The sequence below is a fragment of the Hyla sarda genome, chromosome 1, assembly GCF_029499605.1.
Source record: "Hyla sarda isolate aHylSar1 chromosome 1, aHylSar1.hap1, whole genome shotgun sequence".
NCBI classification, from domain to species: Eukaryota; Metazoa; Chordata; class Amphibia; order Anura; family Hylidae; genus Hyla; species Hyla sarda.
Genome location: NC_079189.1, coordinates 245,159,034 through 245,181,140, shown reverse-complemented (window position 1 = coordinate 245,181,140; position 22,107 = coordinate 245,159,034). Strand labels below are relative to the sequence as shown.

Here is a 22,107-nt window from a genome sequence, read left to right as displayed (position 1 = left end):
TCAGTATGGGGTATGCGATATTTAGGGGCAAATGTTGAGAAGGGGAGTAAAGAGGTAGAAGAGCATATATCACCTAAGTTTTTGACCCCCCCATTCGTCCAGTTAGTGAAATCAATGTGAGGAAGAAGATGTTGTATAACAGAGAAGGGAGTTGAGGGGAGGGTACAAGGGGAAAGGACCCCAGAAGAGAGTGCAAAGTTCCAGATGTGGAGACAGGCAGAAATGGTAGGGCTGGGAGAAGATAGGGGAGTTTTAAGGATGGCCACTCTCCAAAGTAAATGCTGTAGAGACGTGACTTTAGCAATAGCCGCTTCCATTGGAAGCCACCGGGCATCTGTATCTCTCCTCCACCACTGCTTGAGACTCACCAAGTGGGAAGCTCTGTAATAATTGATTAGATCAGGTCACCCCAAGCCCCCAAATTTAGTCGGAAGGAACAATAACTTGGCCGCAACTCTCGCCCTACCATTGTGCCAGATAAAATGCATAAGTAAGGATTGGAGTCTTTTAATAGCAGGGACAGGAAAGGTAACAGGTAAGTTGCGGAAGAGATACAGAATGTTGGGTAGAAGAAACATTTTGGAAACTGCTATGCGTCCAAACCAAGAGAGCTGGATATGAGAGAGGCGTTTGATTTCAGAAGAGAGGGTAGAGGTCAAAGCAGAGAGATTAGAGGAAACAAGTGAGGACAAGGAAGGCGTAAGAAGAACCCCTAGGTATGTAATGCCCTCAGTAGCCCACTGAAGAGGGTACCTAGATTTAAGCAGTGTAGTATCAGAGTGAGACAGAAAAAGGGGTAGAACGGTTGATTTGGTGGAATTAAGTTTATAAAGACTGGCTGCACTGAAGAGAGAGATAAGGTTTAAGACATTGGGTAAAGATTGTAGGGGAGAGGACAAGGCAATCAGGACATCATCCGCGAACAGCCCAATTTTGTGCTCTTCGCTGCCAACAGTTATGCCGGTAAAACCAGTATTGCACCTGAGATGTTCCGCAAAGGGTTCCATAACCAGAGTAAAGAGAATGGGGGATAGGGGACATCCCTGCCTAGTCCCATTCGATATGGTAAATGAGGAGGATAGAGCGTTGGATGAAAATACTTTGGCGGATGGCGAGGAATACAACGCCATCAGACTGGTAATAAGGGGAGGGGGAAAACCAAACTTGGTGAGGACCTCCCGGAGATAACCCCAATGCACCCGGTCGAACGCCTTCTCCGCATCCAAAGAAAGGAGAAGAGAAGGCGTCCGACCACGGCATGCAATGTTAATGATGTTAAGAAACCGCCTAGTGCCATCGGAGGACTGACGGCCCTTGACAAACCCCACCTGATCGGCGTGGATTAGGGATGGGAGGACAGCCGAAAGGCGAATCGCCCACAATTTGGAATATAGTTTGAGATCACAATTCAAAAGAGAGATCGGTCTAAAGTTGGGGGGTGATGTAGGTGGCTTCCCTGGCTTGGGGAGGGTGACTATGGTCGCTTCTAGCATCTCAGGTGGAATCCGGCCTGTTTGAGCCATATCGTTAAAGAGATCTGTCAAATTAGGTATTAATGTGTCAGCGTGTATTTTAAAAAATTCATTCACCAGCCCATCGGGGCCTGGTGACTTTGCTCCCTTCAATGTTCCGATTGCCTTTGAAACCTCTAAGGATGAAAAAGGTAAGGTCAGAGAGGAGATCGCCTCCGGAGACAGAGAAGGCAAGGAAACTGAGGATAGAAAGGAAGAAATGGAGTGAGGGGTAGGTACCGTTGAGGAGGGGTCAGAAGTGAGATTGTATAGGGAAGAGTAGTAGGAAGCAAAAGCATTGGCAATGGATTGGGGGTCAAAAACTTTCGTGTCATCAGGTAAGGATAAGAAAGGAATGCGGCTCTTGGCAGCTCTCACCTTAATTTGCCTAGCTAAAACTTTCCCCGGTTTATTGGCAAGCCAGTATGTCTGAAGTTGCAGACGACGTAGCGCCAGGTCGAATCTGTGTAGGTCTAGGGAATGAAGTTCAGTATTCAGCGCAGATATGCGCGATTGTATGCTTTGTGAGGGAGATATCTTATTTTGTCTGTGCAGGGTGGCGAGGTCCTGTTGGAGGGAAAGCCGTTTGGCGTTAATCTGTTTGGTATGGTGAGCTGATTGGCTGATTAAAGTACCCCTAACGTTGGCCTTAAAGGCACACCACAAAACCGCCTCAGAAGATACAGAGCCCTTGTTGATAGAAAAGAAGGATTCCATGTTGGAGCGCATAACAGGTTGGTATGTGGGGTGTTGGAGGATATATGGTTTGGCTCTCCATAATAATGATCGGCGGGTAGGGTATGACTCTTCTACAGTGATGGATACAGGGGCATGGTCCGACCATGTAATATTATGGATCTGCGATGTGGAGATAGATTGCAAAAGGGGGTCAGTAACTAGGAAGAAATCAATTCTAGAGTAGGAACTGTGTGGGTGAGAAAAAAAAGGAAAAATCGCGCTCACCAGGGTGCTGTATCCTCCAGACATCAAATAGGCTTCTGTCTGAGATCGTTCGGAAAATAGGCGTGGGCTCAGTAAGATGTGTGGGGGAAGTAGAATCCATAGAGGGCCATAGGGTGACATTAAAATCACCCACAACTAGTAAACGGTCAGCTGGAGATGACCTCGCCACCCTGGACAGGACATGTTTGATGAAAGCATGTTGTTTAGTATTGGGTGCATAGATAACAACAATAGAATACTTAATTAGGTTAAGTAGACAATGTAGGATCAAATACCTGCCGCCCTCATCCGCCTCCACTCTCACATCTGAGACTGCAATAGAATCTCTGATAGCAAGCGCAACACCTCTTTTTTTCCGGTGTGCATGAGAGAAGAAAATATGTGGGTAATTTTTATGGTGGAGACGAGTGGAATCAGCCTCCAGTAAACGGGTTTCTTGCAGACAGAGTAAATCTGCCTGCAAGCGTTTGGCTTCAGCCCACACCATCGATCGTTTGAAGGGGGAATTCAGGCCCCTCACATTAAGGGAGACAAATTGTATTACCATGGCGGAGAGGGAGGCGGATCGCTGGGCAAGAGGTTAACATAGACAGTAAAGTCACAATAAAAAGGGACATATGTTCTCAACACTGTGGGTGTTCGTGGAAGGGTTGTGCAAAACCACAAGTAAACAGACATATACCATATAAGTGTCAACAGGACACAAACTGTAAAGTAAAATGCAGAGTGACAAATTACTCCAGGAGAGAGCAATTTAGGGGGAGATACAGGAGAAACTATACCTATATCTAACATGTGCCGGACCGGCAATATAAGAACTACACCCCAACTATGGCATTTGGAAGAAAATTAAGAAGATTTCCGCTTTCCATACTGTACCACAGTCCAGTCTTCTGTCATCTTCACTGGAGATGGTTGAGGCGCAGTAGGGACCTTCGCAGGAATCTGTGGCGAATTAGGTGAAGAGGCAGCGAGGTGCCACTTGGAGCACAGCTCCAACAGATCCTCAGGAGATGCAGCCAGGTGTTTAGATCCGCTGTAGGTGACAATGATTTTGGTGGGGAATCCCCATTTGTAGGAGATTCCATTAGCTCTGAGTAGGCTAGTGCCTTTGGCAAACTCTCGTCGTCTAGCCATGGTAGCAAGTGAGAGATCAGCAAAGATAGAGAGAGAAGCAAACCTGGTCGGCAGCGCAGGCGGGTTCCTGGCTGCAAGCATAATCTTCTCCTTAACATGAAAAAAGTGCACCCGTAGAATGACATCCCTCGGCGCCGTTTGCGGGACAGATTTCGGCTTGGGTGGCCTGTGGATTCGATCTAGAAGAAGATCTGGCGAAGATGCATTTGGTAGCAAGGCAAGGCAAAGTAGTCCGTCACAAAGCCAGCCAAATCCTCCGTTTTGACCTCCTCCGGCACTCCTCTAATGCGGAGGTTGTTCCTCCGGGAGCGATCCTCCATGTCCGCCATCTTGGACCTAATAGCCGCGATCTCTTCTTCGAGGGAGGAAACCTTGTCCACTACAGCATTGTGGGCCGAGGTAAGTTCTCCCATCTTGTTCTCCACATGAGAAGTGCGGGATCCAAGCGAGTGGAGTTCCTTTTGGAGACTAGAGACAGCAGCACGTATTTCTTTCTGGATGGTGGAAGTGAGGTCTGCTGCAACTGCCATTAGCGTGGCCTCCGTGAGGGGCGAGGAAGGGCTAGGTGAGGACCCACCGGTAGGAACAGAGGGATGCCGGAGAGAGGAGCAGGCAGCGTCAGGTGAGGCCGGAGGAGAGCGGGAGGTAGAGCCACTGGAGACCGAACCCGCCGAACTCGGGGAGGAAGGTCCACGTGGATGACCGGAGCTCATAGAGGTAGGGGAGCTCCCGGCTTCTGGGGATGTTCTTGCGCTCGCAGCTGGCAGGCCGCCCGCGCCATCTTGTAAGTCAGCCACCGGGAAGAATTGGGTGAGCTTCAGTGGGCTCTTCTTGGCTTTTTTCGTCCGAGCCATCACACACCTGGTGCAGCGGGAGTTAGCAAGTTCGAGGGTAGTTAAATTAGCCGAGGTGAGCCGGTTTGAGCCGCTCTATTGCCGGAGACTAGCGGAGCACAGGGATTATGCGACCGCCACCATGCGCGTCCAGGCCACGCCTCCTCGTTAGTGGTAAAATTTTGTCGATACTTGCATCATTTCTTGGTGAAAAATTCCAAAATTTGATGAAAAAAAAATTGAAAATGTTGCACTTTTTAACTTTGAATCTCTCTGCTTATAAGGAAAATGGATATTCCAAATAAATTATACATTGATTCACATATACAATATGTCTACTTTATGATTGCATCATAAAGTTGACATGTTTTTACTTTTGGAAGGCATCAGAGGGCTTCAAAGTTCAGCAGCAATTTTCCAATTTTTCTCAAAATTTTCAAAATCGGAATTTTTCAGGGACCAGTTCAGGTTTGAAGTGGATTTGAAGGGCCTTCATATTAGAAATATGCCACAAATGACCCCATTATAAAAACTGCACCCCTCAAAGTATTCAAAATGACATTCAGTAAGTGTGTTAACCATTTAGGTGTTTCACAGGAATAGCAGCAAAGTGAAGGAGAAAATTCAAAATCTTCATTTTTTACACTCGCATGTTCTTGTAGACCCAGTTTTTGAATTTTTACAAGTGGTAATAGGAGAAAAAGCCCCCAAAATTTGTAACCCAATTTATCTCGAGTAAGGAAATACCTCATATGTGTATGTCAAGTGTTCGGCAGGCGCAGTAGAGGGCACAGAAGGGAAAGAGCGACAATGGGATTTTGGAGAGTGAATTTTGCTGAAATGGTTTTTGGGGGGCATGTCACATTTAGAAAGCCCCTATGGTGCCAGAACAGCAGAAAACACCACATGGCATACCATTTTGGAAACTACACCCCTCAAGGCACGTAACAAGGGGTCCAGTTAGCCTTAACACCCCACAGGTGTTTGACAACTTTCCGTTAAAATCGGATGTGTAAATGGAAAAAAAAAAATTCACACTAAAGTGCAGTTTTTCCCCCAAATTACATTTTCTCCCATTACATTTTTACAAAGGGTAATGGGAGAAAATGCCCCCCCCCCAAGTTTGTAACCCCATCTCTTCTGAGTATGGAAATACCCCATGTTAGGACGTAAAATGCTTTGCGGGCGAACTACAATGCTCAGAAGAGAAGGAGTTACATTTGGCTTTTTGAAAGCAACTTTTGCTGAAATGGTTTTTTGGGGGCATGTCGCATTTAGGAAGCCCCTGTGGTGCCAGAACAGCAAAAAATACCCACATGGCATACTATTTTGGAAACTACACCCCTCAAGGAACTTAACAAGGGGTCCGCTGAGCCTTAACACCCCACAGGTGTTTGACGACTTTTCGTTAAAGTTGGATGTGTAAATGAAAAACATGTTTGTTTTTTTACTGAAATGCAGTTTTTCCCCTAAATTTTACATTTTTACAAGGGGTAATAGGAGAAAATGACCCCCAAAATTTGTAACCCCATTTCTTCTGAGTATGGAAATACCCCATGTTAGGACGTAAAATGCTCTGCTGGCAAACTACAATGCTCAGAAGAGGAGGAGCGCCATTGAGCTTTTGGAAAGAGAATTCGTTTGGAATGGTAGTCAGGGGCCCATGTGTGTTTACAAAGCCCCCCGTGGTGCCAGAGCAGTGGACCCCCCACATGTGACCCCATTTTGGAAACTACATCCCTCACAGAATTTAATAAGGGGTGCAGTGAGTATTTACAACCCACAGATCTTTGGAACAGTGGGCTGTGCAAATGAAAAATAAAATTTTTCATTTTTACGGACCACTGTTCCAAAAATCTGTCAGACACCTGTGGGGCGTAAATTCTCAATGTACCCCTTATTACATTGAGGGGTGTAGTTTCCAAAATTGGGCCACATGTGTCGGGTGTCCATTGTTCTGGCACTATGGGGGCTTTGTAAACACATGTGGCCTTCAATTCCGGACAAATTTTCTCTACAAAATCCCAATGGCGCTCCTTCTCTTCTAAGCATTGTAGTTCGCCCGCAGAGCACTTTAAATTCACATATGGGGTATGTTCTTACTCAGAAGAGATGAGGTTACAAATTTGGGGGGGGTTTTTCCTATTTTCCCTTGTGAAAATGAAAAATTTTAAATAAAAAAGTATGGGGCAACACCAGCATGTTAGTGCAAACATTTTCTTTTTTTTACACTAACAGGCTGGTGTAGCCCCCAACTTTTCCTTTTCACAAGCGGTAAAAGGAAAAAAAGACCCCCAAAATTTGTAGTGCAATTTCTCCCGAGTACGGCGATACCCCATATTTGGCCCTAAACTGTTTCCTTGAAATATGACAGGGCTCCGAAGTGAGAGAGCGCCATGCGCATTTGAGGACTAAATTAGGGATTGCATAGGGGTGGACATAGGGGTATTCTACACCAGTGATTCCCAAACAGGGTGCCTCCAGCTGTTGCTAAACTCCCAGCATGCCTGGACAGTCAGTGGCTGTCCAGAAATGCTGGGAGTTGTTGTTTTGCAACAGCTGGAGGCTCTATTTTGGAAACCCTGCCGTATAAGACGTTTTAAATTTTTATTGGGGGGAGGGGGGGGAGACAGTGTAAGGGGGTGTATATGTAGTGTTTTACCCTTTATTATGTGTTAGTGTAGTGTAGTGTTTTTATGGTACATTCGCACTGGTGGGTTACGGTGAATTTCCCGCTAGGAGTTTGCGCTGCGGTGAAAAATTTGCCGCAGCCCAAACTTGAAGCAGGAAATTTACTGTAAACCTGTCCGTGTGAATGTACCCTGTTCATTCACATGGGGGGGGGGCAAACATCCAGCTGTTTCAAAACTACAACTCCCAGCATGTACTGACAGACCGTGCAAGCTGGGAGTTGTACTTTTGCAACAGCTGGAGGCACACTGGTTGGAAAACCTTCAGTTAGATTCTGTTACCTAACTCAGTATTTTCCAAGCAGTGTGCCTCCAGCTGTTGAGAAACTACAACTCCCAGCATGTACTAATCACCGAAGGGCATGCTGGGAGATGTAGTTATGCAACAGCTGGAGGCACCCAACTACAACTCCCAGCATGCAGAGACAGCTGTTTGCTTTCTGGGCATGCTGGGATTTGCAGTTTTGCAACATCTGGAGAGCTACAGTTTTTAGACCAGTGCACAGTAATCTCCAAACTGTGGACCTCCAGATGTTGCAAAACTACAACTCCCAGCATGCCCAGACAACAAACAGCTATGTGGGCATGCTAGGAGTTGTAGTTTTGCAAGATCTGGAGGGATATAGTTTAGAGAACCGAAGGGGACCGGGCGCCGACGTCCACTTACCGATCCGGAGGCTGCGGCGACGGTGATCGGCGGGCGGCGTGACCTGCGTCAGAAGAGGACGGCTCCCGGGATCCTACGGAAGCCGGTAAGTTGATCTGGAGGGCTACAGTCTGAGACTGTGGTCTCAAACTGCAGCCCTCCAGCTGTTGCAAAACTACATATTCCAGCATGCCCAAACAGCTCTCTGGGCATGCTGGGAGTTGTAGTTTTGCAACATCTGGAGGGCTACAGTTTAGAGACCACAGTCTCAGACTGTAGCCCTCCAGATCAACTTACCGGCTTCCGTAGGATCCCAGGAGCCGTCCTCTTCTGACGCAGGTCACGCCGCCCGCCGATCACCGTCGCCGCAGCCTCCGGATCGGTAAGTGGACGTCGGCGCCCGGTCCCCTTCGGTTCCCTGTTCTGCCCCGCGTTTTGTGGGTGGGCAGGACGGGGAAAACGAAAGTTAACCCCCCTGCCCCCTATTGGTCGTCGCCTCTGACGATCAATAGCAGACCAATAGCAGGGATAGGAGGGGTGGCACCACTGCCACCTCACTCCTATGCCTACAGGGGGATCGTGGGTGTCTTAGACAACCGTGATCTCCCTTATATTCCGGTCTAATGACCCCCCTGGGCATTTGCGCGGGGTGCCTGCTGATTGATATCAGCAGTCACCCCGGTCCGGTCCCCGCCGCGCCCTGGGTCCTTAAGTACCAGGACGTCAAGGCGTATCCATACGCCCTAGGTCCTTAAGTGGTAAAAAGGACTATGTCATGTCTTAAAAAGTTAAATCTTGAAATATATTAAAGGGTATTCCAGGAAAAAAACTTGATATATATATATATATATATATATATATATATCTCAACTGGCTCCAGAAAGTTAAACAGATTTGTTAATAACTTCTACTAAAAAAATCTTAATCCTTTCAGTACTTATGAGCTTCTGAAGTTAAGGTTGTTCTTATCTGTCTAAATCCTCTCTGATGACACCTGTCTCGGGAAACGCCCAGTTTAGAAGAGGTTTGCTATGGGGATTTGCTTCTAAACTGGGCGCTTCCCATACTTCTGGTATGCCAAAAAAATACCCCAAATGTTCACACTTCTTAGTGTTAAAGTAGCCTATATTGAGATAGGTGAGTCTGGCAGGCCTATGATAGCAATGCCATACACATTGAGAAGGCTCAGCATTTATCTCTGTGGTTCCTGGGCACTGTAGTAATGTTTCTGTCAGAAATCCTAAGTAATGCATATATATACTAATTAGGAATGGAATGTTAAATAGCAATGTGGGCATTATCATTGTTGTTTTAGCAATGATAACGCCACACTCTGCCTCCTATCCAACCCATCCCTTTATCAATATTCACCTACTCCTCATGTGGACGTGGCATAAAGTGCCAAGTCTGTACTTGCGTCACAGCTTCTTTTGGCGGGTGTAGCGAGTAGCGGTGCATGTGCAATGGAAGGGAAAGAAGACGTGATGTGTGTCATACCTTTGATAACACCCCCCATAGCTATTTTACCTTAATAAGCATATATGCATTACGAAGGATATTTTTTTTTCTCAGGTTAAGATTGTTGGAAACAGGGTTACCCACACTACAATCCTGTATATTCAGGTAAGTTCGGGTGATCCTCCTGTCAGTTTCTCTTTAAGGTGTATGGTCAGCTTTACTGATGATAAGCAGTAGCACATGTATACAATGGCTGGGCAGTTTTCTGCAACCACTCAATCTCTGTCTGTATGGCCACACTGAATAGTGCTGATCAGTAACAGCCCAGACATGGGGACTATGCTATGGTGTCCTCCCTAACACAATGTTTACAACAATAAAGCTGCAGATGTGACAATTCCATGTCAACAATGTGCTTTTTGAATGAAAGGCAAAGCTTCCATGTGACTAAACCCCTCTCCTGCTTGATGAAGAAAATCAGGGGAAATAAAGCAGAATGTAATGCTGGATCTGAGCCTTAGGACATTCAATCCTGTTTAACTTAATGTAATGAAAGTCATCTGTACAGCACCGTACTAAGTGTTTTTTTAGTGAACATGCCAAATTTCTTATTGCTGGAACAGTTTTCAGCCATTTAACTTCCACCTATTATACCTACTTACCGTATATTCTGCCGCAGAACGGCTGTGGATTTACTGCAGATTTGTGAAAACCTCAGTTTTTGCTTCTGCTATGTGTGACCTAACAAGTTCCTATAGTTCTATATTAGTGACCCACTGGCACTCTGTGCACTAAAATATAAAATGTTTTCTAGAGAATATTTCTAGACTAATGTGTGCAATGGAACATACATATATTTAAGTCTCATAGATAATGAATGTCTACATATGAAAATTTGAGGCATAGAGAGGTATGTACTTTGCTTAAAGATTCTCCATTACAAATCCATACAATATGGTGATACAGACCTAAATGTATTCCTACAAAAAGTAGTCTACTCTGAGAAAGTGTAACAGGAACTCTGGGGCAAAATTTATCAAAACCTGTACAGAGGAAAAGTGGAGCAGTTGCCCATAGCAACCAATCAGATCACTCCTTTCATTTTTAAGAGGGCCTCTCAAAAATGAAAGAAGCAATCTGATCGGTTGCTATGGGCAACTGATCCACTTTCCCCCTGCAAAGATTTTGATAAATCTCCCCTTATGTCTATTAGGCTTTGTACATATGTGCATCAAAACTATGTGGATTTCCCTTCCACTGTTTTTAATGTCATGGTTCACACAGTAAACTCTGATGCAGATTTTTCCCTACCCTGATCTGACACCATTACTAATGAAGATCTTTCCAAAGTACTAACCACTAGCATCTCTCTCTTTTTTTAAGGGTATGTTTACTTATGGTGTATATGCCGCAGATTTCATGCAAGGAAATCTACTGGCAGGGGTGTGGAAATTTGATAAAATACTACTTGTCCACGGGACTAAAACAGAGCAAAATCTACTTGTCCCTCATGACGATCCACTTGTCTGGACCAATTTTCGCTTTTCGGCTAAGTTTCCACTTGGCTTTTTTTCTGGCAGTTTTTGGAATACTGCCACTGCAGTTTTTGAGCCAAAGCCAGAAGTGGATTCAAAAGGAATAGGACATATAAAGAAAGGACTTACACTTCTCCTCCCTCATGGATCCACTTCTGACTTTGGCTCAAAAACTGTAGTGGCAGCATTCCAAAAACTGCCAGAAAATAAACCAAGTGGAAACTTAGCCTTACGCTCTCATTTTTTCCTCCTCGCCCTATAATAGCGATAACTAACTACTATAATGATACCTTTTAATTTTTCAATAACATATTCTCCGAACCAAAAAAACATATATATAAAAAAATTGGTGAAGTGAAATTAAAATAGTAAAAGATAATTTAGCAAATTTGGTGGTTTTCTTTTCTACACCATTTACCTTGTGGTTGAGCTAACGTGTTGTTTTGATATGATCGGCCCGATTACAGCAATACCAGATTTGTATAGTTTCCGTCATGTTTTACAAATTTTTTTAAAATTCTGAACTTTTTTGAGGGGGATATTATAAAAATAATTCTGTGGTTTGGTATTTTTTTTTTTTACATTTACATAATTTACCGTATGGGATACATAATGTTATATTTTAATAGTTCGTACAATTACAAGCGCAGCTATACTAAATATGTTTATTATTATTATGTTTACATTTTTATAGTAAAAGGAGGTGATTTGAACTTTTAACATGGAAGGGGTTAACGTGTGTCTTTTAAGCCCTTAAGGACTCAGCATTTTTCCGTTTTTGCATTTTCATTTTTTCCTCACCACCTTCTAAAAATTATAACGCTTTCAATTTTGCACATAAAATTCCATATGATGGCTTATTTTTGCGCCACCAATTCTACTTTGCAGTGACAGTCATTTTACCCAAAAATCTACAGCGAAACGGAAAAAAAAATTCATTGTGCGACAAAATTGAAGAAAAAAATTTCATTTTGTAATTTGGGGGGCTTCCGTTTCTAGGCAGTACATTTTTTGTTAAAAATGGCACCTTATCTTTATTCTGTAGGTCCATATGGTTAAAATGATACCCTACTTGTATAGGTTGGATACTGTCGTACTTCTGAAAAAAATCATAACTACATGCAGGAAAATGTATACGTTTAAAATGGTCATCTTCTGACCCCTATAACTTTTTTTATTTTTCCGCATACAGGCCGGTCTGCGGGCTCATTTTTTGCGCCATGTTCTCAAGTTTTATCGGTACCATTTTTGTATTGATCAGACTTTTTGATCGCTTTTTATTCATTTTTTAGGATATAAAAAGTGCCCAAAAATACGCTATTTTGGACTTTGCGCGTACGCCATTGATCGTGCGGTTTAATTAACAATATATTTTTATAGTTCGGACATTTATGCATGAGGCAATAACACATTTGTTTCTTTTTATTTACAGTTTTTTTTATCGGAAAAGGGGGGTGATTCAAACTTTTATTAGGGAAAGGGTTAAATGACCTTTCTTAACTTTTTTTTTCACTTTTTTTTTTTTTTGCAGCGTTATAGCTCCCATAGGGGGCTATAACATTGCACACACTGATCTTTTACCCTGATCCCTGCAAAGCCATAGCTTTGCAGGGATCAGCGTAATAGGGGCTCGATTGCTCAAGCCTGTAGCTCAGGCTTGGAGCAATCAAACGCAGATCGGACGCGACGGAGAAAGGTAAAGGGGCCTCCGCTCACGTCCTAGCTGATCGGGACTTCGCAGTTTTATAGCGATAGTCCCGATCAGCCCGACTGAGCTGCCGGGAAGCTTTTACTTTCGTTTTCAAAGCGTCTGAAGGGTTAATAGTGCGCGGCACAACGATCTGTGCCGCACGCTATTAGCTCAGGGTCCCGGGTATCAATAGCAGCCGGGACCGACCCGGTGTGAAGCGGGGTCACGGAGTTACCCAGTTTTAAACACCGGGACAGGTAAAACTTTTTTTTTTTTTTTTTTTAAACACACTATTTGACTTTTAGGATGAATCATTAGATTCCTCATACAGATCAATAAAGTTCTATTGAACTCCATTGATCTGTGTTCTCTGCTCTCCATTGATAGAGCCTAGTCCAGCCAGGCTCTAGCAATGACAGAGCCACGGGACAGAAGGGAAGAGAGGTAAGCCCACCGGCTACCTCTATAGTGGATCTCCCCCCAACCCCGCACCCCCCCCCCCCGCTTTCACGCTGCGAGGGGGGCGACCCACCCCACCAGGGAGCATTCCCATGTCCCTTTATACGCCGCTAGCCAGCCGCAGCGATTGCCGCATGCTGGCTATTAGTGGCGGCCCCCGGCTACTGAATTCAGCCGGGGGCTGCAGAGTATGGAGCAGGCAAGAGTCTGCAGCTTTTAAACAGTGAGTTTCTCTATGTAAAAGCTCACCTAATGCTATAGATTTCATACTAAGAATTTAATGCTGTGTACTATGCCTTACTGGTCGGCCCTAAGCTGATTCTTGTAGCTAAGGGCCAATATTATTAGCCGATATGCGGCGATCACCACGGCTGGCTATTACCCTTTAGATCGCTGCTTTCAAAGCTGACAGAGGTATAACGAACCCTGTAAACATTCCCTGGTGGTCCACTTCTGAGGTAGCCGGAGGGCTTACCTCTGCTCCTATGCAGGTCCCAGCTCTCGCATTGATAAAGCCTGGCTGAAACAGGCTTTATCAATCGAGCGCAGATCAATGTGGTTCTATGGAACCACATTGATCTGTATGAGGAATATAATAATTCCTCCTAAAAGGGGACTAATAAAGTGTAAAAGAAAAAAAAAAAACATTATCCCCTTCCTGTTTAAAGTGTTTGTTTGACCAATTGTCTAGGGTTATTTTCTGTGGTAAATTCTGCCACAATGAACCCTGATTCCAGGCAGTGCAGATCTGTTGATTGAATTCAGTGACAAAATTCTACATGGATTTCTGTAGTGCGCATGGGCCCTCACTCTGTGCCCTTTCTGTTTGAACTATCATCTCTCTTCCTTAGGCTGGGTTCACATCACATTTTTACCAATAAAGGGTCCGCATACGGCTGGGGGGGGGGGGGATCTAAAACCTTTCGCTCTCATATCCCTGCCGTATGCCGCCCGCATGTAATTAATTTCAATAATGAGCCGGCCGGAGTGGAACACTGACTCCGGTCCGCTCATTGAAATGAATTACATACGAGCGGCATACGGCAGGGATATGGGAGCGCAACGTTTTAGCTCCCCCCAGCCGTATGCGGACCCGTATTGGTAAAAACGTGATGTGAACCCAGCCTACGACACACTGGACTAGTTCCTACTTAGGTATTACAGGCCAAGCCCTCTCCTGGATCTCCTCATACCTTATCAACCTCAGTATTTCTCACTCAAAAACCACCTCATTTCCTTGCCTGCTCTGTCCTGTGGCGACTACTCTTCTCAATGTATACTTTTGGGCAAGAACAGCTCACAGAATCCCATGACTTTAAAAAGGTGTACTCCGGTGGAAAACTTTTGGAACACAGAGCTCTCTGCTGACATCAAGAGCACAGTGCTCTCTGCTGACATCTCTGTCCATTTTAGGAACTGACCAGAGCAGCATATGTTTTCTATGGGGGTTTTCTCCTACTCTGGACAGTTCTTAAAATTGACAGAGATGTCAGCAGAGAGCACCGTGTTCGTGATGTCAGCAGAGAGCTCTGTGTTCCAAAAAGAAAATACGTTCCTTCGTAGTATTCAGCAGCCTATAAGTACTGGAAGGATTTAATTTTTTTTTTATAGAAGTAATTTAACTTTCTGGCACCAGTTGATTAAAAAAAAAAAAGTTTTCCACCGGAGTACCCCTTTAACCCCTTAAGGACCGGGGGGTTTTCAGTTTTTGCATTTTCGTTTTTTGCTCCTTGCCTTTAAAAAATCATAACTCTTTCAATTTTGCACCTAAAAATCCATATGATGGCTTATTTTTTGCGCCACCAATTCTACTTTGTAATGACGTCAGTCATTTTGCCCAAAAATCTACGGTGAAACGGGAAAAAAAAATCATTGTGCGACAAAATTGAAAAAAAAAAACCGCCGTTTTGTAAATTTTGGGGGCTTCCGTTTTTACGTAGTACATTTTTCGGTAAAAATGACACCTTATCTTTATTCTGTAGGTCCATACGATTAAAATGATACCCTACTTATATAGGTATATATAAAGGTACTTATATAGGTACTTCTGGAAAATATCATAACTACATGCAGGAAAATTAATACGTTTAAAATTGTCATCTTCTGACCCCTATAACTTTTTAATTTTTCCGTGTATGGGGCGGTATGAGGGCTCATTTTTTGCGCCGTGATCATTTTTGCAATGATAGGACTTATTGATCGCTTTTTATTCATTTTTAAATGATATAAAAAGTGACCAAAAATGCACTATTTTGGAATTTGGAATTTTTTTTGCGCGCACGCCATTGACCGAGCGGTTTAATTAATGATATATTTTTATAATTCGGACATTTCCGCACGCGGTGATACCACATGTTTATTTTTATTTACACTGTTTTTTTTTTTATGGCAAAAGGGGGGTGATTCAAACTTTTAATAGGGGAGGGGTTAAATGATCTTTATTCACTTTTTTTTTTTTCACTTTTTTTTTGCAATGTTATAGCTCCCATAGGGACCTATAACACTGCACACACTGATTTTTATCATTGATCACTGGTTTCTCAAAGGAAACCAGTGATCGACGATTCTGCCTCTTGACTGCTCATGCCTGGATCTCAGGCACTGAGCAGTCATTCGGCGATCGGACAGCGAGGAGGCAGGTAGGGGCCATCCTGCGGTCCTGTAAGCTGTTCGGGATGCCGCGATTTCGCCTCGGCTATCCCGAACAGCCCACTGAGTTAACCGGCAGCTTTCACTTTCGGTTTTAGCGGCTCAGCTCTGAGCACGCGGCTAAAGGGTTAATAGCGCGCAGCGCCGCGCGCTATTAGCGGCGGGTCCCGGCTTCACTATGACGCCGGGCCCGCCATGATATGATGCGGTGTTATCGTGTAACCCCGCGTTATATCAGGGGAGCAGGACCAAGGACGTACCAGTACGTCCTTGGTCCTTAAGGGGTTAAAGAGTATCTGTCATTTGAAAACATTTTGACACATCCTAGCAATAGGTCAAAAGTTATTCTGCAAGGATCTAATTACTTAGGGACCTCCTAATATTTTTAATTAGAATGTTCTCTAAGTGCACCAATAAATGTGTCTTACATTGTGTGTAATGCACGGATATCCAAGTGTTTGTTTTCTATTAGAATAAGGCAGTGGTGGGCAACCTTTTTTTTTTTTTTTTTTCAACTGAGCCAAATCTCGCCAAAACCACAATTGAAATTTATTTTGAGAGCCACATTTTTAAAACCGAAAATACATAGGATGGTACACTGTTTTTAGTTTCAATAAGTTTTTATAGAGAATATTCTGCATGCAAGTATCCACGTAGGTCGGGAGGATACAAATAACACAACTAATAAAACAAAAACTTTAGAACAATATTATTTATCGATAACATTAAATTCCGTAAAATTTGCCTTACAATGTAGAGAAAATTACATCCTGACAAATTGGGATCTGTGGATGACACACTGGTATTTATCTGTGGATGACGCATATATGGCATCTTATATGTGTGTAAATAGTATTATAAAATTAGTGGGGCTCATCATGGATATTTTAAGCAGGGTTCTCCACCTTGATGGATACACCCAAACAGTAGGCAAGAAGTAAAAGTAATAAAACAGGCATGCACACATTGCACTGGCTCTGCAGTCAAGTTGAATAAAAGTAAAAAATGACAACATAAAATGAAATAAAAAAATCAAGCTACAACTAAAAAAAAACTACATATAAAAGTATGTGAAAACACACTCAAATAGTCCTCACTGGTACTGTTATATATTGACCTCAGAACCTGGCCACTAACTTATTTTGCTGGCTCCTAGATTACGATATTCCGCAATTTTATGTCCACACCCCCCTTTTTACGTCAACCCTTTTTATGTCAATCCCACAATTTTCTTTTTACCCTGCCCTGTTCACATCTCTCATTTCCATAGTTAGGCACACTTAATTCATAATCCCCCCCCCTCCCATGATGGCCATCAGTCACCCCTTTCTTTTTGCCCTGTTCACATCTCTCATATGATTACATAATTCATAATCATCCCCCCCCCCCTCCATGATGGCCATCAGTCACCCCTATCATTTGTCTCTCCCTGGCCCTGCCAACATCTCTCATTTCCAAGTTCCAGAGGTATATAGTTCATATTCATCCCCTCCCCCCCTCCATTCCCCCCCCAACCCTTCCTTTTTCTGTCACAGAAATGGAGTCCCCAGAGGCAGGCAGGCAGGCCAGGCCATTGCTACACCTACCGGATGACACGCTGCTGATTTGAGAGGATGCTGCCTCGCCACGCTACACAGAAAGTCACGCCCCCCCCTATACCACATGACCCGACTGGAGCTGTGTGGAGCCAGCCGCCGGGGCAGTACACAGGGCGCGCGCTTACAGAGGATAGCTGCAGAGTCCTGACTTTTGGGGCCGCCGCCCGAGAGGAGGGAGGGGAGCGGGCGCCCGGCACACAGAAGAGCCGCATTAAAGTGTGTAAAGAGCCGCATGTGGCTCGCGAGCCGCTGCTTGCCGACCACTGGTATAAGGTAATGGGTCACCAAGTATAAGTCTATCAGGGATTGCCACCGTCCAGTACAAGAGTGCTACAGCACATATTCGTTGTGCTGGATCTCCCCTAAAGACTCATACAGTATCATTCATCCCCATATAAAGATTCCTCCATGCCCCACAGTTTATAAAAACATAAACATAGAATCTCCCTGACATTTTGCCAAACAGGCTTTATCAAGGGCCGAGGTACTAAGCATGGGACGTCACGTCAAAGTCAAAAACCATGCAAAAGGAAATGGAACTGTGGCGTGGGAACTACCCACAGACCAGACACTACTCCACGCTTTAAAATCTTCAAACCTGAAAACCCATCACAACAGAAAACTGCTGAACTGTTCACACTGCGGAATTCAGCGTGCGTAGACTCCGTCTGGTGGCCGCCGGCGGTATGAATGTGCTCTGTCACATTGACAACTATGCAGTGCTCATGGACTTCCACGCAAAGAATGATCATGTTCTTTCTTTGCGCGGAACAATTCCACAGTGTGAACGGGTCTCGCTGAAGACCCATTCACACTGATGGTAATGTTCACTGCATGTAATTTCACTTGCGGAATTCCAGTGTGACCATACCCTAAGTACATAATCCACCATCACCTCCTGTCCTCAATGAAAGATTTATTATGTATCACACTTTGCTTAACCCCTTAATGACGCAGGTCGTAAATGTACGTCCTGGTGAGCTGGTACTTAACGCACCAAGATGTACATTTACATCCTATACATAACCACGAGCATTGGAGCGATGCTCGGGTCATGCGGGGCAGGTCCCGGCTGCTGATAGCAGCCAGCGACCCGCCGGTAATGGCGGACATCCGAGATTGTGCGGATATCTGCCATTAACCCCTCAGATGCCATGATCAATACAGATCCCGGCATCTCCAGAAGTACGGCACTTAAAGGGGTACTCCGGTGCTTACACATCTTATCCCCTATCCAAAGGATAGGGGATAAGATGCCTGATCGCGGGAGTCCCGCCGCCGGCCCTGCGGTCGACCGTAATCCGTCCCGGAGTGAGCACGCTCCGGGGACTGATTACAAACGGGGTGCCGCGTGCAGGATCACGGGCGTCCCCCTTTGGATAGGGGATAAGATGTGTAAGCACCGGAGTACCCCTTTAATGTGGACAATCGGATGGCAGACGGAGGTCCCCTCACCTTCCTCCGTCCGTCTCCCGGGGACTCCTGCTCTGGTCTGAGATCGAGCAGAAGATTGCCGATAATACTGATCAGTGCTATGTCCTATGCATAGCACTGAATAGTATTAGCAATCAAATGATTGCTATGAATAGTCCCCTATGGGGACTATTAAAGTGTAAGTAAAAAATAAAAGTAAAAAAAAAAATTGTGAAAAATCCCCTCCCCCAATAAAAATGTAAATTGCCAGTTTTTCCCCCCATTTTCCCTCTAAAAAGTGTAATTTTTTATTTTTTTTTTATAAACATATTTGCTATCTCTGCGTGCGTAAATATCCGAACTATTAAAATATATTAATTATCCTATACGGTGAACGGCATGAACATTTAAAAAAAAAATCCAAAATTGTGGTATCAAAAGAAATTACAGATCACGGCGCAAAAAATGAGCCCTCATACCGCTGCTTATACGGAAAAATGAAAAAAGTTATAGGTCAGCAGAATAGAGGGAATTTAACCCCTTAACGACGAAGGACGTATATGTACGTCCTCCGCCGACCCGCGCGATATGCCGCGGGGTGACGCGGTGTCCCCACGTCATATCGGGTCGGTCCCGGCAGCTATCAACGGCTGGGACCCGCGGCTAATACAGGACATCCCCGATCACTGATGCCCTGTATTAACCCTTCAGACGCGGCAATCAAGGCTGACCGCCGCGTCTGAAATGAAAGTAACCCGGCTGCTCAGTCGGGCTGTTCGGGACCGCCGAGGTGAAATCGCGGCGTCCCGAACAGCTGGCAGGACACCGGGAGGGCCCTTACCTGCCTCCTCGGTGTCCGATCGACGAATGACTGCTCCATGCCTGAGATCCAGGCAGGAGCAGTCAAGCGCCGATAACACTGATCACAGGCGTGTTAATACATGCCAGTGATCAGCATGAGAGATCAGTGTGTGCAGTGTTATAGGTCCCTATGGGACCTATAACACTGCAAAATAAAAAAAAAGGAAAAAAATAAAAAAAAAGTGTTAATAAAGGTCATTTAACCCCTTCCCTAATAAGTTTGAATCACCCCCCTTTTCCCATAAAAAAATAAAACAGTGTAAATAAAATAAAAATGTGGGATCGCCGCGTGCGTAAATGTCCGAACTATAAAAATATATCGTTAATTAAACCGCACGGTCAATGGTGTACACGTAAAAAAAATTCCAAAGTCCAAAAAAAGCTTATTTTTGGTAACATTTTATACCATTAAAAAAAATTAATAAAAAGTGATCAAAAAGTTTGATCAAAACAAAAATGGTACCGATAAAAACTTCCGATCACTGCGCAAAAAATGAGTCCTCATACCGCCCTGTACGTGGAAAAATAAAAATAAGTTATAGGGGGTCATAAAAAAAAAAATTCAGATTTTTAAAAGGTAAGAAGGAAAAAACTAAAGTGCAAAAACTGAAAAACCCTGCGTCCTTAAGGGGTTAAAACGCACTACTTTGGATAAAAAGTTAGCGATTTATTTTAAGCTGTTTAATAATAGAAAATTATGTAATCATGGGTATCATTTTAATCGTTTGGACCCACAGAATAAAGAAAACATGTAATTTTTACTGTAAAGTGTACAGCATGATAACAAAACCTTCCAAAATTTGCTAAATTGTGGTTTTCATATCAATCTCCCCACACAAATAGTATTTTTTTGGTTGCGCCATACATTTCATGTTAAAATGAGTGATGTCATTACAAAGGACAACTGGTCGCGCAAAAAAACAAGCCCTCATACTAGTCTGTGGATGAAAATATAAAAGAGTTATGGTTTTTTAGAAGGAGAGGAGGAAAAAACGAAAACGTTAAAATGGGCGGAGTCATTAAGGGTTAAATATAGGGCAGAAATTAAAAAGTTATGGTGGGAGATTTATCAAGACCTATACAGATGAAATGTTGACCAGTTGCCTATAGCAACCAGAGTGCTTCTTTAATTTGTGTAGTTAATAGGCATGCGATGACCTGAGGCTACTGTTTTTGCTGTACACTTGTGCTAGTCATTGCACTAGCCATTGTTTCTACCCTCTGCATGGGTCTAGAATACACTGTCATCTGCCTGTACTGTCATAGAGCTCTCTGCAGTGAGGCTGAGACTGCCAGAGGATGGAGTGTAAGGCTAGGGAGGAATATGATGAGTGATATGAGGTAATGCTATAGGGGGAGGGGGTGCAAAGATTATGCCAACCAGAGGGAGGGCACAGGTCACCCAGGAGCAGCTTACCACGGAAAGGGCATGCACAGGTAGGGAGCATACAAGGACACATGCTAAGCCAGGACCCGCACACTGAACAAGACACCTAGATACCAGCAGAAACACTGGCACGGTATCAGTACATACAGATAGGGCAGAGAGGGCGGGCGGCTCTCACCTGGGTGACTGTGGCTATCCATGACAGGAGAACGATGGGCGCCTTCATGTCTCCTTCCTGCCCGTGTCCCCGACCTGGGAAGACACACACAGAACCAACAAAAAAAAGACTGTCAGTCAGCTGGTACTCAGAGCCATGCTGTGCACATGCGCAGTGAGCGCCTGTCGTGTGACCCCGCCTTCCCCGAGTCACAACAATTGGGCATACAACATCACGGAGCGGTCAGTTATGGGGGAGGAGCTACCGAACGGTTGACCCCGCCCCCGGGCTGACGTCATCGCCGGGGTTTTGGAAGATCAACCAGGGAAACCATGCACTGTACACTTTATCCATTATGACTATAATGAGTCCAGCTGGGCTGTACGAGCTTTCCTGGGGGGGGGGTTCACACACAGCTTTCCGCTCCAGCAGGAATCCACTTCTGATTTTGGAAAACTCACAAATCTCCCTGTGTGGAAAAAGAGATTTTACTCTGTAACTCCGTGTTTTCCAAACATGGCGTCTCCAGCTGTTGTAAAACTACAACTCCCAGCATGCCCGGACAGCCGAAGGCTGTCCGAGCATGCTGGGAGTTGTAGTTTTGCAACAGCTGGAGACACACTGCCTGGAAAACACTGCTATAGCCTAAGAGTGTGTGACTGCTGAGGGACCCATCCCTGGGACCAGAACACTGCCTTAGGGTATGTTCACACAAGTTGGTGTCCAAAGTGAAATTCAATGCCGAAATCCGTGTCAGCTCTGAGTTTTTGCACCCCTCTTCACATCCAGTAGAGAGATTCTGTGTGGATTCTGGTCACAGAGAAATAGATCTGCTGCAGAAATAAGGGCCCGTTCACACTACGTATTTTCTGTGATTCCAATTATTATTATTTTTTTTAAATATTATAATGTGTTTTCTGCTGAGAATTCTGCTACGGAAAATATAAGTGCAGCAGCCTCCTATTGTTTTTAATGGGATTCTGCTGCACCATTCACACTATGGAATGTCCGTGGCGGACGTTCCGCCGCAGATATTCCGGGCCTCGCCAAAAGAATGAACATGGAGATGGTGTATATGTGATCGGTCCTAGCGCTGGTCTGTTCCGCCGGTGCCTGCTAC

The 22,107-nt window shown here is 44.5% G+C and overlaps 1 protein-coding gene across 2 annotated transcripts in view; it reads right to left on the bottom strand.

Moving 5' to 3' along the window:
* Window positions 1-21,216, bottom strand: part of SPPL2B (signal peptide peptidase like 2B) — a 95,453-nt gene extending 74,237 nt beyond the window's left edge. The window contains exon 1 of one of the 2 annotated variants that reach the window (XM_056569886.1): window positions 21,009-21,216. In XM_056569886.1, coding sequence (XP_056425861.1) covers window positions 21,009-21,056 — 48 coding nt within the window. In that variant the 5' untranslated portion in view covers window positions 21,057-21,216. The remainder of the gene's footprint in view (window positions 1-21,008) is intronic. The other variant, XM_056569883.1, reaches the window with a different exon arrangement.
* Window positions 21,217-22,107: the final 891 nt, after the last annotated feature.